The sequence below is a fragment of the Palaemon carinicauda genome, chromosome 8 (assembly GCF_036898095.1).
Source record: "Palaemon carinicauda isolate YSFRI2023 chromosome 8, ASM3689809v2, whole genome shotgun sequence".
Lineage (NCBI taxonomy): Eukaryota > Metazoa > Arthropoda > Malacostraca > Decapoda > Palaemonidae > Palaemon > Palaemon carinicauda.
Window position 1 is genome coordinate 141,550,873 of NC_090732.1, and position 20,778 is coordinate 141,571,650.

The 20,778-nt window shown below is 47.7% G+C and overlaps 1 protein-coding gene across 3 annotated transcripts in view; it reads right to left on the reverse strand.

Moving 5' to 3' along the window:
• Positions 1-16,945, reverse strand: part of LOC137645989 (uncharacterized) — a 134,168-nt gene extending 117,223 nt beyond the window's left edge. Inside the window, exon 1 of one of the 3 annotated variants that reach the window (XM_068379110.1) lies at positions 16,802-16,945. In XM_068379110.1, the coding sequence (XP_068235211.1) occupies positions 16,802-16,826 (25 nt within the window). In that variant the 5' untranslated portion in view covers positions 16,827-16,945. Of the gene's footprint in view, positions 1-16,450; positions 16,544-16,801 lie in introns of those variants that run through there. The other 2 variants (XM_068379113.1, XM_068379111.1) reach the window with 2 other exon arrangements.
• Positions 16,946-20,778: the final 3,833 nt, after the last annotated feature.

Sequence of the window (20,778 nt, forward strand, 5' to 3'; positions counted from 1 at the left end):
ATTATATTATATATAAAAAAGTAGTATGATCTATGAAAGAACTCTGAAGGAGACCTCCCAGGGGGGGGGGGGGGGGGGGGATGATGAATAAGTCCTGTGGGGAGGGCCGGAGTCAAAGTGCAAGGGACCACCGAGGGGACAAAACCCTCCCGGAGGAGTGCACTAGAATAACAGAAAGGTACGTGTTCCCAGCTCATGGTATGGAACTCATGGCGGAGTTGGATAGGGGTTCAGACCCAGCTCCCAAGGCTGTAGCGGGGAGAGGATGGAACTAGGGGAGGGGGAACTAATGGTGGCTCTGGGCCAGCCAAATAACCAATACAATAGACTCACACACGACAGGACCTATTTAAAAAACACTAGCCTCAAAATAAACTATAAGTAACCATAAGATAAAAATTTAAATAATAAAATTAATGCGTGATTCCCGCAAGGGGAAGAGAGAGAGAGAGGGAGAACCCGTGATTGTATGAACAGAAAACGGGAACTCCAGCCTCTCGTACTAGGTATAACTAAAATATATGAGAGAGATAAAGGGAGACACGTGACCGTATGAACAGAAAACGGGAACTCCTGCCTCTCTCTCTCGTGGTTACTATAACAAAAAACTATAACGAACCTAAAATAAAATACACATAATAGTACATGATCATAACAAAACATTAAAATAGGGAGGAACGAAGAATAGCAAAACGAGAACGAAAAAGAGTGAAAAATAGCGAAAATATAATAACGCCAAATGGTAATAACTCAACTATAATAAAGCCCCGAACGCTATTCTCCGTTCGACTAGAATATGGACTCGTAAGCGATAAAAAGTACCAAGATTAATAAAATATGGTTCAAAATATAAAAATATATATGGCACAAGGCCAGGATAAAAGATAATGAACCTAAGTTGACAAAAGTACCAAACGGGCATAACAAGTTAAAAGAGACGTAATAACGAAAACAATAACAATGGCTGCCAACGCCGTGGAAGGCAAAAAGCCGGTCGCACTAAAAACACTAAAATGAATTAAGTAAAGACTAGCCCGGTACTAAAAAAGGCTGTCAAAACAATCTATGGTACTTAACATTGGTGCAGAAGCAAGGAGGGCCTCGGCCATGATGAAAACTTCACGAAAACAGTGAAAAAACCAAGCGGCACAAAATGAACAATACGGCGCTTACGACGTCCAACAGAAGGATGAAGTCCAGATGTCGCTAGTGTCGGGCGTCGGTGGAGTAGCTCAGGTAAGGTAGCTAGGGCCTCTGTTATGGCCCTTCCTTTGATGAAGGAATTATCTAAATGGAAGACAGCCTGTGAATAGAGGCTTTCACATGCCCCTGCTTTATACACGACGCCCACTGGGTGCTCGCGCGAGGGTAGTAACCTCTGCATTCCATACTTTTAACTTTCTCTGGTATATTTGGAAGTATTTATATCAGAAAAGTGTAAAGAAGGACTCTTTTCACCGGGCGTCACAGGTCGACCCAGAAATGGAGTTTTTATGATATAACAAAGTTTTATGAATACTTACCTGGCAGTTATATATATATATAGCTACAGTCTCTGACGTCCGGCAGAATTTTTCAAAACTCACGGCAACCGCCGTGTGGTAGTTGTGCGGTTAGGTGGTTAACAACCCTTACAGGGTGGTACTTGGAATCATTCCCGTTTTCTGTTCCTCAGATCATATTTGCCCGACCTGTTTCCTGAGGGGAGGAGGGTGAGACTTAAAATATATATATAACTGCCAGGTGAGTATTCATAAAACTTCGTTTTATCATAAAAATGCATCTTACGATATTGTTTCGGTGCTGACACGTCGTCTTCGTCCTTAAGGAAAACCTCCAGCGAACACCAGTCACTGCAAGATGGTTTATTAGGAGACATACGTCTCTTGATTGGTCTTGATCGAAGTGGTCGGCGCCAACCACGTCGCGGCTTTGCGTCATCCGACGAAGACGCAGACATATTAACCTTGCCTTTCCTGTAGCGAGGGGAAGCGATCTGGGTATCGTCAACATGATCGCTCGAGGGGACTTCCGTTCGCTGATCAAGGTCTGCCATATCCTTTGGCCTTTAGACATTCCTTCTTTCAGGGGTTGGGGAGCATGGAAGAGGTCCCGGGCTGGGATTATGACGGACACGAACGGACGCACCCTCCACTTCACTTTCACTATTTTGCTTTGCAAACCACGCAATGCACCCCACATTACTTCTTTTTCCGTAGTTAGGGAGCGAACTTGAGCGCCTAAGGCTGAAATAGCAGCCATCACATCATTTAAGTAAGGCTCACTTACCTCCGACACCATATTGGGGTCTGGGACTACTGCAATAGGAATAGGAATATTAACATGAACATTGGAAGGAATATCACCATCAGAAGATCTATTAGAAAGTATACTAGTTGATCTAGACCTCCTAATTCTATCTTTTTCCAAATGCTTAATATAGCGATCAAAACCCCTCCCACTCCGAATCAGACAAAGACTTGCATTCATTACATCTGTTATTGTACATACAAACCTGACCTCTGCAACCACTGCATACTGAACGTGGATCAATAGAGGCCTTAGGCATACGTGTCTTGCATCCTCTAAAACACTTTCTTATAGAGTCAGCCATTTTGTAAACAGAAAAACAGTAAAAGTAAAAAACCAACAGAGTCTATTTAAATCGATAGTGAAAAGTCCAGAGAATGTCCAGAAACAAGCAGCGAAAGTTGTTAACAATAATCACACAAAAGGTACTTCACTAAATTGTAGAATAAAGTAATTAGTAGCGAAAGAATTTCCGAGGTGTTGACTCGATCAACGACAGAGAATTTCTGAAGAATGTTGGGAATGGTTCTGATAACCTATGAGCGCCATGCTCATGTATGACCACCTACTGTCATGGCGGCGGTCGCCGCGAATTTGAATTTTCTGTCGTGCCGCGTCGAAACACGGGATTTGAGCAATATATATGTAACTACCAGGGAAGTTACATATTTAAAAACTCCACTGGTCTTGTTTTTGAGTACCAAAGACACGGTCTTTGCCCTCTCGAGGAGGGATCTCTGGGTCAGAAAACCCGTTGAGAGCCCTCATTAGAGTCAGAACTTGCCAAAACGCATGTTCTGACTCTTGTTGGTCTCCTCCTACTGTAGGACTTGCAGCGAAGTCTCCTCCTCTCCCAGAAGGCTCTTCTTGGGGAGAGTCACGGACATTCCCTGAGTGGCTAGTTGGCTCCACCCTAGACCTAGTAGAGGACTTTGGCAATGTTTTGGAGTCTTTGGATTCCTTCCTGGGAAGGATATAAGACTCCAACATTGACGAGGGTGGCATGTTCCTTCCAATCCCCAACTGAGTAGACCCCTCAGCGCGAAGAGAGGTTTCCTCCATTGGTGCGATGGGGGAAAGTATCTCCTCGTGTGATTCCCATGGGGACGGGAAATCTTCGTTCGAAATGGAAGGAGAGGCAAACTGAGGACTAGAAGGAACCTGCCTCGAAGGTCTGCGTGGAGTCAGTTTCGCCCTTGGGGAAGTGACCGCGTCTGGAACTCCTCTTTTTCTCTTCAAAGGGGTAAAAGATGCCATGGTTCTGTGTCCAAATTCAGAGAAGACAGGCTTGAAAGCCTGAGTCACGGCTCTGATCAGGGCACCGAACCAGGGCTGTTGACTGACAGACACGCTGTCAGGCATACCTGTGGTAGCTTTGGGATCCTGGACCCCTCTGGATGTTTCCCTTCTCCCACAATGCACCGTACTTGCGGGGAGGGGAATGAGGCGATGGCGACCTTGCCGTACGTCGTTCAATAGTATCGCGCGCGGGAGGATATTGACGCTCGCATGAGGGAGAATATCAGGGCTCGCACGCGCGAGAGTATTCGTGGGCGCAGGCGGGCAGGATTATCACGTTGAGTAGATGGGCGCGCGGGAGGGAGTTGGCGCGCGTCTATGCCAGCCGTAGGGCGCGCGCAGGAGAAAGTTACCTAGCGTGCGGGCACGCAGTTGAATCACGTGGGGCACGCGGGAGAATGTTGGCGCATATCCCTTGGAGAGGATGGACGAGTGTGCGCAGGGCGCACACGTGTATCCTTGCGAATGCATGCGGGAGAAGGCTGTCGAGCAGGTGAGCAATGGCGCGTTGGTACTGGTTGGCACGTGGGAGAAGGCAGCATTGCTAACTTCCCAGAAGTACAGCTTTCTGTTGATTGTTGGCGAACAGGTTTTTCCTGGCACATAGGATGATGCACAGCATGACGCTCAGGAGAATTGGATGATGGGCGCGTATGCGCGCGGGCAAGAGAATGTTGGCGCTCGGGCGAGCGCCATTGCGCAGGAGGCTGATGGCGCGCAGATGAGTGTGCTGGTGCACAGCTCGGCACGGGCGCGTAGGAGAATGTTGGCGCGTAAGCGCAGGGCACGCAGGCGCAGTTTGCGCAGGGCGCGCAGGAGAACGTGGGCGCATATGCGCATGAGGGCGCGCATAGCACGTGATGGAGCTATGCTCCTGTTGGCATGTACGCCCTTGATGCCCTGTTTTAGGGTTTAGTGATGGGGCCTGACAAGCTACTAAAGAGCGTTCGTCAGGTCTCGTTGGCGCGTAGCTCATATGTTGTTGGCGCGTAGCTCATATGTTGTTGGCGCGTAGCTCATATGTTGTTGGCGCGCAACAGCGTGCTTGGGTGGAGCCTTGTTAGGCCCATGTAGAAACGGCAACGGCAGGTCGGCAGGTCTGTCGGGTGGAAGGTTGACGTGTCCTTTAAAAGGACGACCTTCCACCGAAGGAGGTCGCGAACGATCTGCAGAAAGGTCCAGGACCAATGCAGGAGCAGTGATGGATGATTGGTCTAGAGGTTCCTCTGCAGTGGACTGCATCGAAGATGTTGAACCAAAGATGCGCCTCCTCACTATAGGTGAAGGAAGGCCTCTATAGCGAAGAGGAAGGCGAGCTTTCCGACGAATGCGCCCTCTAGGGGCCATTGGATCAGCAAGCTGACCTTCTGCAGTCCTCCGAAGAGGAGTCTCTGTAAGTGAACTCCCCGAGGGGGAGAAACACAAGCATGGGAGAAACTAAGCCATCAGCTACCGTAGAGTTTGGAGTGGAGGTAGTGATGGGTGATACCGCATTGGATACCTCTGACACCACAACGTCGACAAAAGACAGGTGATGACGATTGCATGACAACGACACCCAATCGGATATAGTTAAGCGAAACCTCCTTGGAGGGTGAACCCGTAAGCCCCAAGGAGGACCAAAGCTGCAAAAGGGAGGTTAGTGATATATCCTCCCCCGGGGGGAGAGGTGGAGCTGCTTCGCTAGGGAAAGCAACGTCATCTCTCGAGCCCCAAGGTTGGAAAACAATACATCGGTCTACGCTACCACTCGACGGTCTCTTGAAAGAGACCAACCGACTGGGAGCTTCAAAGGAGGTCTGGGTAACGGAAGAAGAGGCCTTGGGTTTTTCTCATTTCGAAGCAACCTTCAAAGGAGAAATATCCCGTTTGGACTTCTTCTTCCGTTGTCGCGAAAACCTCTCCCACTCCGAGGCAGACCACTCCCTACAGTCACTACACTTTTTGTTGCTATCAAACCGTTGGCCCCTACATGAAGGATAAAGGGCATGAGGATCAATCTCGACCGCCGAGATGAATGTTCCACAGGGGCGATCGGGAAACCCAGGGCAGGTGCATATGATCGCAGAGGACACATTCACATATACAGAACTACAAAAAGAAAAGAACAAAAGCAATTAAATGGCTGCCAATATGACGTCGAGGATGAGAGCGGACACGTCTGACCACCATCCGAGCCGAGAGCAAAGTGAGCTCAAACACAGGTGTGTGAGAGGGGGAGGAGCATGCTACCCTCCCCTAACCCCGCTAACTAGCGGTGCGGGCAGTAAACCCTCGTTAAAAATTGATGGCTCGTCATTTCAGCTACGCTGAAAGTAATGCCCCTATTAAATAGCGTGGTTTGTTTTCCAGTTACGGAACAAATCTAAATTAAATTTGACCCACCTAAAAAAAATAAGGCCCTCGCCTTCATAACTCTCTCAAATTCCTCTTCAGATCGACCTCTCATTTGTACGTTATAAATGACAAATTCGTAGAAAATTTGTATTTTTCCTAACTATACAAACCTTAGCTATTTACATGGGGTAATTACTTCGGCGTAGCTGAATGACGAGCCATAAAAGTTTTAACGAGGGTTTCCTACCCCGCCGCTAGTTAGCAGGGGGTAGGGAGGGGTAGCTAGCTACCCCCACCCTCCCCTCACACACACCGGTGAAAGGCTCACTTTACTGAAGTAGGACTTATCTTGGGGGACAGGGCTGGCGGGCACATATGTGTAAATAGCCAAGGTTTGTATAGGAAAATTACAAATTATCTACAAATTTGTCATTTGTTCCGTTTCTGAAATACAAACCACGCTATTTACATGGGGTGACTTAACCCTTCGGAAGGGTGGTAAGTACCCTGCCATACTGGCTTTGGCTTGCCTGGGGACCCCGAACCCGAGTTTGAACGAACTCATGGGGTGAGGGGTCCCTGCTCCTCGCTGGCAGTTGTGAGACTGCTGCGGCCTACGTAAGCTGTGTGTGAAGGTGAGCAGTGACTCGTCCTAGGAAGTTGACCTGGAGTTCTTCAGATGGAAATCTAGGCTAGGATTCTCCCAATACCACCTCGTCAGGGTATGGGGACATGACAGTATTACAACTTAATACTAGGAACACAAGGAAGCATGGCTTACCTGCAGAGGTTCAAGGTCAGCTGTGCAAAGAACCCTGGATGCTGCTTTCTCCAAGGGAGGAGAGGATGAAGAAAAGAAAAGGGCCAGACAGATCTTTTCATTCACACAGACTAAAACCGGGTAACAATGCCCTCAACCTTCTGCTACTTGTCCAATAAGGAGCCTGAGGTTAGACCAGCTGTTGTGCAGCCACCACAGGGCCGATAGAGAACGTATCGACCCTCCTGTGTGTCACGTCTTGCAGGTAGTGGGCCATGAAGGTGGTCTGACGCTTCCACACCCCAGCATGCAGGACCTGCGTCACTGAAAAGTTCTTCTTGAAGGCCAGGGACGTAGCCACGCCCCTGACGTCATGCGCTCTAGGGCAACGTGACGGAGGAGGGTCAGGATTCAAGGCCAGATGAATTACCTTGCGAATCCAGGCCGAGATGGTATTCCTGGTGACCCTCCTCTTCGTCTCCCCGGTGCTCACAAACAAAGCTCGCACCTGGGGGCAAACTGCAGCTGTTCTTTTAAGATACAACCTCAGACTTCTGACTGGGCACAGTAGGAGATGGTCTGGGTCATCTGTTACAAAACGGAGACTCGAAACCTGGAAGGAGTTGAACCTTGGGTCCGGCACTCCCGGGTTCTGAGTCTTGGCAACAAACTCAGGGACGAAGCTGAACGTTACCTCCCCCCATCCCCTTGAATGGGCGACGTCGTAGGAGAGACCATGAAGTTCACTGACTCGCTTGGCCGAGGCCAAAGCTAGCAGGAACACCGTCTTCCAGGTAAGGTGGCGATCAGAAGCCTGGCGTAATGGTTCGTCGGGAGGTCTCTTAAGAGACCTGAGAACTCGAACCATGTTCCAAGGAGGAGGTCTCACTTCCGACTGAGGGCAGGTAAGTTCGTAACTCCCTATGAGGAGAGACAGTTCCAGCGAGGAGGAAATGTCCATTCCTCTGAGCCTGAAGGCAAGACTTAAGGCTGAGCGATAGCCTTTCACTGCCGAGATAAACGAGGAACTCCGCTATTGCTGGTAAAGTGGCATCGAGGGGAGAGATACCCCTTCCACGGCACCAACCAGAGAAAACTCGCCACTTCGCCTGGTAGACTCCTGCGGATGACTTGCGCAGGTGGCCAGACATCCTGTTCGCAACTTGTTGCGAAAATCCTCTCTCTGTGAGGAGATGCTGGATAGTCTCCAGGCGTGAAGTCGAAGCGAAGCTACGGCTTTGTGGTAGATGTTGGAGTGTGGTTGTTTGAGTAGCTCGCGACGTAGAGGGAGCTCCCTCGGAATCTCCGTGAGGAGTTGCAGAAGGTCCGGGAACCACTCTGCATGATGCCATAGCGGAGCTATCAAGGTCATTGAGAGATTGACTGATGTTCTGGTCTTATTGAGTACCCTCCTCATCAGACAGAATGAGGGAAAGGCGTACACATCGACGTTGTCCCGCCGTTGTTGGAAGGCATCCTGCCAGACAGCCTTGGGGTCCGGGACTGGGGAGCAGTACAGCGGGAGCTTGGTGTTCAGCGCCGTAGCGAACATATCCACCGTCGGGGAAAACCACAAAGTCAGGACTTTGTTGGCTATCTGAGGATCCAAAGACCACTCGGTACTCACCATCTGCGTCGCTCTGCTCAGACTGTCAGCGAGCACATTCCTTTTGCCTGGAATGAAGCGAGCCGCTAGTGAAATTGAGTGGACTTCGGACCATCTCAGGATCTCTACTGCAAGATGGTATAGCTGTTCCAAAAAGGTACCTCCCTGCTTCTTGATATAAGCCACCACTGTGGTGTTGTCGCTCATCACCACCACAGAGTGGCCCGCCAGGACTTGGTGGAACTTCTGAAGTGCCAGGAACACGGCCTTCCTTTCTAGCAGGTTTATATGAAGGTACTTTTCTGATTCTGACCACAGGCCTGAGGTCCTGTGGCTCAGAACGTGAGCCCCCCAATCTTTGTTTGATGTGTCCAAAAACAGCATCAAATCCGGGGAAGGGACGAGAAGATCCACTCCCTTTCGTAGATTCTCGTCTGCCACCCACCAACTGAGGTCCGCCCGTTCCGCAGGTCCCATCGGGATCAAGGTGTCCAGGGAGTCGTGTCCTTGACTCCACCGAGACTTGAGTCGCCACTGGAGGGATCTCATTCTGAGGCGACTGTTGGAAACGAGACGGGTCAGGGAGGAGAGGTGGCCGAGGAGACGAAGCTACGATTGGGCTGGGAGTTCTTCTCGATTGAGGAAAGGTCTCGCAACCTTCCTCAGTCTTGCTATCCTTTCGTCTGATGGGAAGGCTTTCTGGAGATTGGTGTCTATGACCATGCCTAGATATACCAGTTTCTGAGAGGGCTGCTGAGAGGACTTCTTGAGATTTACCACAATCCCAAGATCCTGGCAAACTTCGAAGAGTCTGTCTCGGTGGCGAAGAAGGGTTGCCTCTGAGTCCGCTATGATCAGCCAGTCGTCCAGATAACGAAGGAGACGGATGCTGATCCTGTGGGTCCACGAAGAGATGATGGTGAATACTCTGGTGAACACCTGGGGAGCTGTGGAGAGACCGAAACACAGCACCTTGAACTGGTAGATCTTGTTGTCTAGGCAAAATCTCAGGTACTTCCTTGAAGACGGATGGATTAGGATCTGGAAGTACGTGTCCTTCAGGTCCAGTGTGCACATGAAGTCTAGTGATCTTACCGCAAGTCTGACCGTGTCTGCCGTCTCCATGCGGAGTCTGCTTGACAAACCCGTTCAGGGTCGAGAGGTCGATGACTGGTCTCCAGCCTCCAGACGCCTTTATCACAAGAAAGAGTCAACTGTAGAAGCCTGGGGACCCGTTTACAACCTCCCGGAGAGCGTCCTTCTCCAACATGGTCTGGACTTCAGCCCGGAGGACCTGCCCCTTTGCCGATCCCATGGCAAAAGAGCTCAACGACACTGGATTCGCTGTCAGGGGAGGTAGAGAGGCTGTAAACGGGACGCGATAACCTAGAGAGATCACGGAGATCGTCCAGGCATCCGCCCCGAGTTGCTGCCACCTTGTCGCGCAACTCTGTAGGCATCCCCCCACTGGTGGACATGCAGGGGGATTGCCAACCCTGGTGCTTCCGGCCTCGGCTGGTACCTCTAGGGTTTTTGCCTCCCCTGGAGGACTTCTTGCCCCTTCTGCTCTTGGCAGGAAAGGGCTTAGACACCTTGGGCTTCGCTGTGGTCGTCTTCTTTGTGTCCTTAGCCAGACGGGGCTGCTGAACTGCTGGAGGTTTGTAGGGCCTTGATGTCAGGGCCCTGTGGATGAGAGAATCCTGGTTGAACTTCCTCCACCTCTCAGCAGTGAGCTCCACGTCCTTAGGCTCAAATAGGCTCTTACCGAGAACGGAAGAGTGTCTGAGCCTGCTAGCCTCTGCACTGGGTACCTTATAATGGAACCTCTCGGCCACAGCATCCCGACGCTTGAGGATCGTATTGGCCCACAAGCTCGAGACTTGGTGGGCCAGAAACTCAATGGTCCGTGTGTCCGAGAGAAGAAAGGTTTCCAGCGCTTTCCTGGTGCTTTCTTTGGAGAGGTCCTCGGACCGTACCAGGATGCCCAGAGACCCCAGCCAGATGTCGAGCCACGAAGTCGCCTGCATGGCGCACTTGGTGACCTTCTCCTGGCTTAGGATCTCAGTGGCTGAGAAGGACACGTGCCGGTTGGAGAGTCTCTCAAGAGGGACTCCCCCTGTGAGTTCTTCCACGGAGTGATGTAAGGGAAGACTCAGACAAGACTCCTCAAGGATCTCAAAGTACCTCCTCTGGTGGACTCGAGGAGGAGGGAGGAGCTTATTACTGGCACTTAATCTGCTGGAGGAGGGAAGCTCAGAGAGCTGGCCCTCGACCTTGTCCCTGGCAATCTTCATCCCCTGAGACCAGGGCAAAGCTGCACTGGCCCTAGAGGGTTTCTGGGTGCCGTAGACGCGGTCCAGGACCGTGTCCTTCCCTTCACGAGGTGGGACCTCAGGGTCTGGGATCCCATTAAGGTTCCTCATGAAGATCAGGACTTGCCAGAACGCGTGTTCTGACTCCTGGTGCTCTCCTCCCGAAGGACTGGCAGCGAAATCTCCCGTCCCCAGTGGCTCTTCCTAGGGGGACACGTGGACATCCTCGACGGCTCTAGACGGTTCCTGCCTGATCCTCGCTGACGATTTGGGAATCGTCTTAGAGTCCTTAGGCTCCCTCCTGGGCGGGATACAGGACTCGAGCAGCGAAGGGGGCAGGCTCTCCACATCTGGACGAGAAGACCTCTCGGGGAGAGGAGGAGCCTCCCCCATTGGTGCAATGGGGGAGTGGTCCGGCTCATCCGACTCTCCTGCGGAGGTGTAATCCTCCTCCGCAGGGGAGGGCGAGAAGGTCTGGGGGGAGAGAAGGAGCCTTGCGCAAGGATCTGCGCGGAGACAGAATAGGCCTCGGAGGAGGTTCCACGGGAGAGACTCCTCTCTTCCTCTTCAGGGGGGAGGAAGCTGCTGCTGGTTCGTGGCCCGAATCAGAGAGGGCGGGCTTAATAGCCTGCACAAGGGCTCTGACTAGGGTGCCGAAATAGGGTTGCTGTCTGACAGTCGCGCTGTCAGACACCCCCTCTGGAGGGAAGGGGATCGAGGGATCCCTAGGAGGAGTCGACAAACGAGGGTTCGCCTGCATGGCTGAAAGAGAAGAGTCCCTAGACCTGTCCGGGAAGCATCCCTCCTCCGGCGAGCGCGCTGGTCTGCGCTTGCGGGGAGGGGAACGCAACGAAGAGGAGTCCGCCTGGCGGCGCTCGCGCTGGGGCTCGTAAGCCGGGCCCTGGTCAGGGTCGAGCGTGAATGGCTGGCGCGATACTGGAATCTCGCGCGGGCACGATGGCGCTCAAGCGGGGATTTAGGAGCGATGGTGCGATGGCGATAGCGCGCAGCAGCTGGAGTGGGAGCGTCGTCGCGAGAGCGCGTAGGCGATGGCGAGTAGCGAGCAGGAGCCGGCCAAACGTGCGGGCGCGCAGGAGGCAGCCGAACGTGCGGGCGCGCAGGAGGCGGCCGAACGTGTGGGCGCGCAGCGACCTGGTGCGGCCCCGAAGGGCGCGAGATAACGGGGACGCCTGAGCGCGTGTCCGGAAGAATCGGCCGAGGGCGCGTTAGCGCTGGAGCAGGGTCGCGAGCAAACTGGATGGCGCGTTGGCGCGGAGGTTGGCGCTGGTCGGATAAGACCGGCATACTCGCCTGTGGCCGCGTTGGTCGCGCCGGCGATCGTGGGCACGCATGGCGCGCATCAGGATGCGGTCGCACCGGAGTGCGTTGTTGCGGCAGCCGCGCAGGACGTGCCATTGGATGAGGACGCTCTCGTGTTCGCTGAAGGGCTACCTTGGTCGCCTTGAATACAGGAACGGGGCATGTAGCAGGAACAGGGCGCGTTACCGGAGCGTCGTGCGCGGTTGCATCAGATGCAAGCTCCCACGGTCTGGAGGGAGAGCTCAGAGGCGGCCGTGTGCGCCCGTGCGCTAACTTGGGAGCCTCCTGGGCGACGCGCTGAGATGTCGCAGCACGAGGGCACGTTGGTGAGCGCGTGGGCGCTGGAGCTGGAATCGCGCGTGGGCACGTGTTGCGCGTCTCCCCAGACAGGCGCGACGAGTCCGTAGGAACCTGTGGGCGCCTGTGTACCAGCTTAGGTGCCTCCTGGACCACGCGCGATGATGCAGGAACTGAAGGGCACGTGAGCGCAGGTGGCCACTGGGGCACCGGTGGACGCGTATGTGCAGGTGAGCGCAGGAGCGCCGTATCAGGAACTGCTGGTGGGCACGATGGCGCAGGTGGCCGCTGGGGCACCGGTGGGCGCGTATGCGCAGGTGAGCGCTGGAGCGCCGTGTCAGGAACTGGGCGCATATGCACAGGGGAACCCTGGCACGTAACAGGAACGGAGGCGCGAACACCTGAGGGTGAGTGCATCATCAGCAGGCGAGCGCTCAGGCGGTTCCTGGCCCTTGAGGGCAAGAGACGCATTTTGCGCTCCAGACCCTTCAGCCCCGAAGGGCCCGGAGACTGCGCAGTGGCAGTATCAGGTGGCGCGTCATGCGCATCAGGAACTCTGGAAGTGGATGGTCTGGGCGACAGGTCACAATGTCCCGAAAGACGACCATCCTCCGAAGGGGATCGCAAACGATCCCCGGAGAGGTCTAGGTTGGTAGCTAGCAGGACAGGAGAACGGCGAGTCGTCTCCTCCGCATAGGATTGTGGCGACGACGAGCCGAAAAGGCGCCTCTTAACTCCCTTGTAAGGGGAAGGAAGGCCTCTACGGCGAAGGGGAAGACGAGCCTTCCGCCTTATACGCCCATGAGGGGCCGTGGGATCAGCAAGCTGACCATCGATGGGCCTCCGAAGAGGAGTCTCTGTAAGCGAACTCCCCCGAGGGGGAGAATCGCCGGCAGGAGAGACCGTGGGACTTAGATCCTCCCTCGAAGGATGTTCGGAGGGAGAGTCTAAGCCTTCAGCTACCTCAGCCACAGGAACGGGAGTTTAGCTAGACCCACGGGATGTCTCTATCACAACAACGTCAACCACAGACAGAGGATCTATCTCCGCTGTAGTTGGCGATTGTTTGACGGCTGCACCCAGTTTGATCATGTCAAACAGGGCTTCCTTGGAGGGCGAAACCTGAAGCCCCAAGGAAGCCCAAAGCTGCAATAAATCATTGTTAGAAAAAAAACTCTCCTCCGGGGGAGAAGGGACAGCTGCCTCGCTATGGGAGGCAACTACCTCTCCCGCACCCAGGGATCGGTCAAAAGCACAGCGGTCTACGCTACCACTCGCCGGCCTCTCAGAAGAGGCCGCTCGAGGGGGAGCTTCGGAGGAGGAAAGGGCAACGGAAGAAGAAGTCCTGGAATTTTCTCTCTTCAGAGAAGCCTCTGAAAGAGAAAGATCCCTTTTGGCCTTCTTCTTACGGCGCCAGGCAAACCTCTCCCACTGGGAGGTAGACCACTCCCTACATTCAATACATACGTTACCGCTATCACACCGTTGGCCCCTACAGTGAGGACACAAGGTGTGGGGATCCGTGTCGACCGTCGACATAAAGGTCCCACAAGGGCGGCCAGGAAGTCCTGGGCAAGTATGCATAACGGCAGAGGCCAACTTCAGTCACACTGCGAAAAAGAAAAAGCAAAAAGACAGATTAATTATGGCAGTCAAAGCGAGGGAGAGCACAGACAGGTCTGTTCTCTACCCGAGCCAAAAGTAAAGTGAGCCTTTCACCGGTGTGTGTGAGGGGGGGTAGCTAGCTACACCTCCGTACCCCCAGCTAACTAGCGGTGGGGTAGGAAACCCTCGTTAAAACTTTAATGGCTCGTCATTCAGCTACGCCGAAGTAATTACCCCATGTAAATAGCGTGGTTTGTATTTCAGTTACGGAACAAACATAGATTATGTCATTATTACATCATCGACTGTATTCTACATAACATGACGTCACCAAACGTCATAGTTTTTAACCGAATGATGATTATCCACATTTTACTTGGGACTAACGTTTTAACAAAACTAGAACCCCTTGACTTGAATACCCAATCAGGTTACAGTTCAACTAGGAAACTGAACAATTTTCGACACTTTTCACACAATTGCCACTGCTAATTTTTCAGTCTTTTGAGAGCCATGGAGGCGTGTGAACCTTCAACTTCTGGTGCGGTTTCTCATTTACCATCTAATTTGACATCCATTTCTGTAGATTTTCTCCCAAGTTCTTGTCCCAAATGTTATTTAAATGATAAAGATTTTGTTTTGCATTATTGTGGTAACATCAAAAGAATAATAAGGTACTGCTAAGGTTACGGTGTTATTAAAAGTTAAAGTGACACCTTATGTCCCACCTGTGGTTCTAAGTGCTGACTTGATATATACAAAAAAGCATTTTGGTATGACAGAAGGCATGTTATATTGAAAAATAAGGAGAAAGTGAAAAAAAATAGGTGTAGTTTTTACATGGGAACTTGGTTTGAAAAGTCTTATTTAGATATAGAATCTAATTTGTTACTTGTATATAATTATATTGGTGTAAAATCTAGTTATAAAATTGTTTAAAATTAATTAAGAATTTCAGACAAAACTATAAATGATTGGTGCTCATCGATTCGTGAGGTTATTGTGCATTGGGCATTGAGTCGGAAAGGTGCAGCTTACCTTTACCCTCCAACCCAAGTAAGTACACAAAGGGTTTTAAGCAGTCTTCTGTTTAATATGGCTGTGTAAAGGGGGGTCGCAAGGGGGTCAAAGCCTTGTCACGCCCAGATTTCACATAAATACTTGATCTGGACAAGTTTCCCATTCTGGTTGATTCATGTTTACTCTCCAGACTCCGTTGTTTTTCCATTAACCAATTACCAAGTCTTACGTATGGAAAATTTGCACAGGGGGGGTTAATATTTCCCAACCCCCACCTTCCAACAAACCCTTCTCCGTGGAAACCTTTGTCCAAGTCAGGTCTTTGTTAGTTCAAGTGACGTCTTTTTGTGTATTTTACGATGGTAATTTAAGAAACTTGTACGACTGCAGTAATCCATACTTGAAAGTATTTTGGTGAATTCCAATGTTGATAATTTTCTTAAATCTTGTAATGTAATAGCCCAACGTTTACAGTATTCAAGTGCAGTACTAAACTAAGACAAAGAAGTTAAGACGTCAAAGATTCACAGTCCCAACACCCCGGTGACCCACAAGTTACGTCGTCGCAGTCATAAAAGTAAGTCATTAATTTCTTTAATCTTAATGTGTTAGTTTTACTATTTTGGTAGCGTGCCCAGCTCAGCATTACCGCTTGCCAGTGCATACAAGCTTGATGTTTTATTTTCCTGCGAGCGTAAGAGAGCCATTGGCGGAACAAGAACCATTACATTTAGCATTGCTAATGTTATCGTAACATAGCTAATGTTAGCATGCACAGTTCAATATTACAGCTTGCCAGTACATACGAGTTTGACGTTTTATTTTCCTGCGAGCGTAAGCGAGCCAGTGGCAGAACAAGAACCCTTATAGATAAAGTTTTACTGTATTACAGATTCTCACTTCGAACAGAAAAAGTGACGGAACGAGTGTCATTTTCGAAGAGCGGAATTTTTTCTATAGAATATAGTTTTTTCCTAGATTACGTTGCCCTGTAATACAGTACAATAATACCGCAATGCAATCATAACGTTGGTAACGTTGCGTAACATTGCTAATGTTAGCATTCGCAGTACATACATGAGTTATGTAACACAGAATTTGAACAAGTCATTATATTTAAACATTTCAACAGAATATATTTAACAAAAGACATATTTAAACATTTACACAGAAAATATATGTTTTCCTGTAGAAAATAACGTGATTTGACCGGTTTTCACCTACATTTCATCCGTAAAAACGGCAACCAGTTCGGCTTCTTAAAGTTAGTCGAAATGGTTGTTCTGTTTGTTTGCGGTTGAAATAAATGTCAAATTCGATCAAATCACGTTATTTACTACAGGAAACCATATATTTTCTGTTCAAAATGAGAATCTATAATACAGTAAAACTTTACCATAGAAAAAAAAAGGTCATCTTTAGATAAAGCACCAAGTAATTTATCAGAAAAAAAGGTCATCTTTAGATAAAGCACCAAGTAATTTATCAGAAAAAAAAGGTCATCTTTAGATAAAGCACCAAGTAATTTATCAGAAAAAAACTATGATAAAAATTATTAGTGGCGGAGCTATTGTATAGAATTACCATATATATAGATCTGAGGCATGTTTGATGCGTGTTCTCAAATGCAAAGGGTTTGCTGTGTGAAGACCAAAGTACCGACCAGTTCACTAAAGTCAGGCTCGATCAGAATTTTTTTCCAAACCATTTGACCAAAGTGCTTGGCAATCAAATACCCCATTCACACGTCCAAACCACTTCAAAAACGTATTTGTCAAACTACCGTTTAACTGTATGAAACCTACTTAAGAGTATCAAATACCAAGGGAACGAAGAGCTAAACTAACTCCTCAGGAAAATGGAAATGAGGGAGATCGAGTTTCCCATTAAATTGAGTAGTAACTAGCTAAGCTTGGTCTTTTATAAGTCACTCACCTTCATTAGAGTTCTCCAAAGACATTTCACTAAAACTAATGATATGACACGGACTATTTTCCAGAATTTATGGTCAAGTTTTCACTAGTTCTAGCGGAGCCAATCTCAGTCAAACTACAGTGTAGACTGTAGTAGTCATGGCGTAATTACCGACTTGTAACGACTCAGACTGTCACCTCCGTGATTTTTTTTTTTTTTTCATTTTCTTCCCCTAAGTTCTCTTTAAAAGCAAATTGTTTAGCTTTTAACTTCCTGACATTTATCTTACTTATAACTATTTCTCATTCTGGTTATAGCATATTATGGAAAATTTAGTTTATTAGGCTTTGTACGATGTGTTGGTTGCCTTAGAATTGTATACAATAGGGTGAATACACATTGATATAGTATGTGGACTTTGATATAAGATACTATAGCTGGAACCTAGATATATGTCTACTGTAGGCTTCAGAGCCTTTAAATATGCGGCTCCAAGACTATACAATAAGCTCCAACGAGACATCCGAATGATTGATGACATTTATTATTATTATTATTATTATTATTATTATTATTATTATTATTATTATTATTATTACTACTACTACTACTACTACTACTACTACTACTACTACTACTACTACTAGCTAAGCTACAACCCTAGTTGGAAAATCAAGATGCTATAAGACCGGACAGGAGAACAATACTCGAAACAAGATAGAATGAAAGAATTAAAACACTTACTTTACTTTTACTTTTAAGGGTTTATTTCTCGCCCTCCATCAGACACTAAAGCAAGCCATTCACGATCAGCAATTACTGAAGGAATTCCTTCAGTAATTACTGATCGTGAATGGGCTGCTTAAGAGTCTGTTCAGGCGGGCCTTGATGTGTGAAAATAATTTCTTTTCAGTTTATATTTTGCTCTGTATCTTTTCAGTATTTGCTAGCATTTGTATTCAAGCTTAATAGTTTTTTATCACTATTATAACACTTTCCAAAGAGATAAGTCTTCGGGGTTTTTTTCTTGAAAGCTGTCACATTTTTGCTATTCTTGATCAAGTGGAAGGTCGTTAAAGAGTCTTGGTGCAGCATAACAAAAATTTCTTCCTCCTATTGCATGATTCACACTAATTTCGAATAGTCTATATGGGTCATCAGCATGTCTAACTCTTACAGCAGTGCTAGTAGCTTGAGGGTAGGGGACCAAGCAATCCGAAGATATTTAGGCTTATCATTTGTAAGTAAACAAACAAATCTTAAATTCAATTTTAGCCTTAACAGGTAACCAATGTAGATCGATCAGTGCAGGAGTTATTCTCTCCCGAAATTTAATGCCTTTTATAAGTTTAGCCGCCCGGTTTTGCACATTTTGAAGCTTTCTTAGTAGTGTATTGGGCAATTTATAGTACAGAGAATTGCAATAATCTAGCCTTGATATTACGTGACTCATCACTAAAATTTTTGTACTGCCCTCTGTTAAATATTTTCTAATAAATGCTATGTTTCTCAGGTGATAGTTACACACTTTCACTGTATTCACTATTTGATCCCTCATTGACAAATTACAATCCATCAGTACACCCAAAATTTTCACAACAGGCACAATCCTAACATCAGCGTCAGCAATTTTTATACTTTGAAATAACTGGTAATTCTTCAAAGCCACCTTTGTGCCAAAAAACATACATTCTGTTTTATCATTTAACTTAAGCTTTTTCCTCTGCATCCATGTTTTTATTTCAGTCATTATCTAGTCAATTTTCTTCACTGAATCTTGTGTTGTTGAAATTGAAAGGTAGAACTGAGTATCATCTGCATATAGTTTAAAGCCCACTTTTTGTTTTTTCGAGACATGCGATAGCTTGAAAATAGATTGATCACCGAAAATCTTTAAAGACTTTCTCAATAAGCCAAATTTTTGTGCAGTTGAAGAAGACACCTAATGTGCTTCTCAAAAGTAAATTTTCTGTCCAGGGCGAGAAGCACACCTAAAATGTTAAGAGTCATACAAAGTTAAAGAAACATTATCAATGCTGAGATCCGGATGTTGAGGAGCCAATGTCCTTGACATACTTACAATCATACTTTGAGTTTTGATAGGGTTCAACTTCATACCCCATAATTTGCACCATGCCTTGATGTTAGCTAAATCTCTATTAAGGGATTCAGCAACCCAAGATCTACATTCAGGAGATGGAATTGATTAAAAAAGAGTAGCATCATCTGTATATGCAACAAGCTTGTTTCTAGGCCGAACCACATCTCATGTGTAGCCTATATAGTATGAAAAGTAATGGGCCAAGAACACGATCCTGAGCAACACCAGATATCACATTCTTATACTCACTTTGCTGTCCATTAGTAACAACTCTTTGCGATCTATTACTTAAAAACTCCTGATGCAAAGAAACGACCTATCAACTCCAACTATTTGAGTTTGAAAACAAGGGCCTCATGATCAACATGGTCAAGGGCAGCACTACAATCAAGGGTAATCATACAAATTTACTGACCACCATCAAGGGATTTCTGTACAGCACTGGAGATTGTAAAAAAGGCTTCACATGCTCCAAGGCCTTTGCGGACAAATAACTATGGAGCTAAGAAATCTGCGGTCTTTATAAAAAAAAAAAACACACACACTCAGAGAAAAGAGACCACTGGGGTCTACACCTCCATAAGCATCAAGATCCATCAACAGAGCTTTAATTTCACGAGATCGAAAAGCAAAACTAGTTAGTTTAGCCTCAGGAAAACATGAATGAGGAAGTTCGAGTTTCTCGTTACTCTGCTTACTGTCAAAAACATCAGCTAAAACGGTTGCCTTTTCCTTTGAACAGTGAGTGACAGAACCATCTGGTTCAAATAAAGTAGGAACTGTTGCATCTACATCAAAGAGTGGAGATTTAAGGGTAGTCCACCCCGTATGTTCCTGGGTTGTACCAGAAAGGGTTTCTTTTATGGTTAAATTGTATTCCTTTTCAGTTGAAACATAAACTCTCTGAACAAACGCTCTAAGCTGAATGAAGTTATTCCAGATCAAATCTGATCTGTTACCGTTCCAAAGATGATAGGCCTCCTGCTTCTCCTAATAAGCACGTCTACAATTATCATTGAACCATGATTTGTTCTTCACTCGGTACGAGAAGGGATACGCCTCTCAATTATGTTGACTAGATTATCACTCAAAGGGACATCAGGATCAACACTACTATACAATTGTGACCGATTCAATCCAAAAAGATCATGCAAAATTCCATTCTAGTCTGCTTGAGATTTCATATAAATCTTACATGAGTATGAGACATCGGGGACAGGCTGCTCAGTCTTCATCACCAATGAAATCAAGGCATGATCAGATGTCCCAACTGGAGAACCAACCTTTACTTGTTATAACGCTAGGGGAGTCAGTGTATACGAGGTCCAAGCAGTTACCAGACCTGTGAGTAGCTTCACTTATGATTTGTTCACAGCCTGACTCAGAGGCAAAGTCTAAAGCTCTTAAGCCATGGTGATCGGTATGAGGAACAGAACGTAACCACTCCCTTTGGTGAGTATTGAAATCGCCAGCAAAGACAAAGGAGGCATTTCTATCATCTCCTTGTATATTAGCCATAATGGTAAGAAGACAATCAAAAATAGAATAATCTATGTCTGGACACCGGTAGATCGAACACAAATAGGCCTAGAAGTCATTATGCCTGCCACAAACTTTCATTACCTGAATCTCATGACATCCACATACATAGCAGGACTTATGAGAAGCAGGGTATTCAGTCCTAATATACACCGCCATTCCCCTGGCCCTAGGGATGGCATCACGTTTCAACATTATTGGCTTCTTAAAACCAGTTATAAGAAGCTCAAATAAGTGCCTCATATTAAAAACCAAAGTTTTTGAGCACGAAAGAATATCATACTGTCAGGACGCAGCTGTAAGGTCTTGAATGTTTGCATGAAGACCACGAATATTGCAATACAGTAGATGATACTGA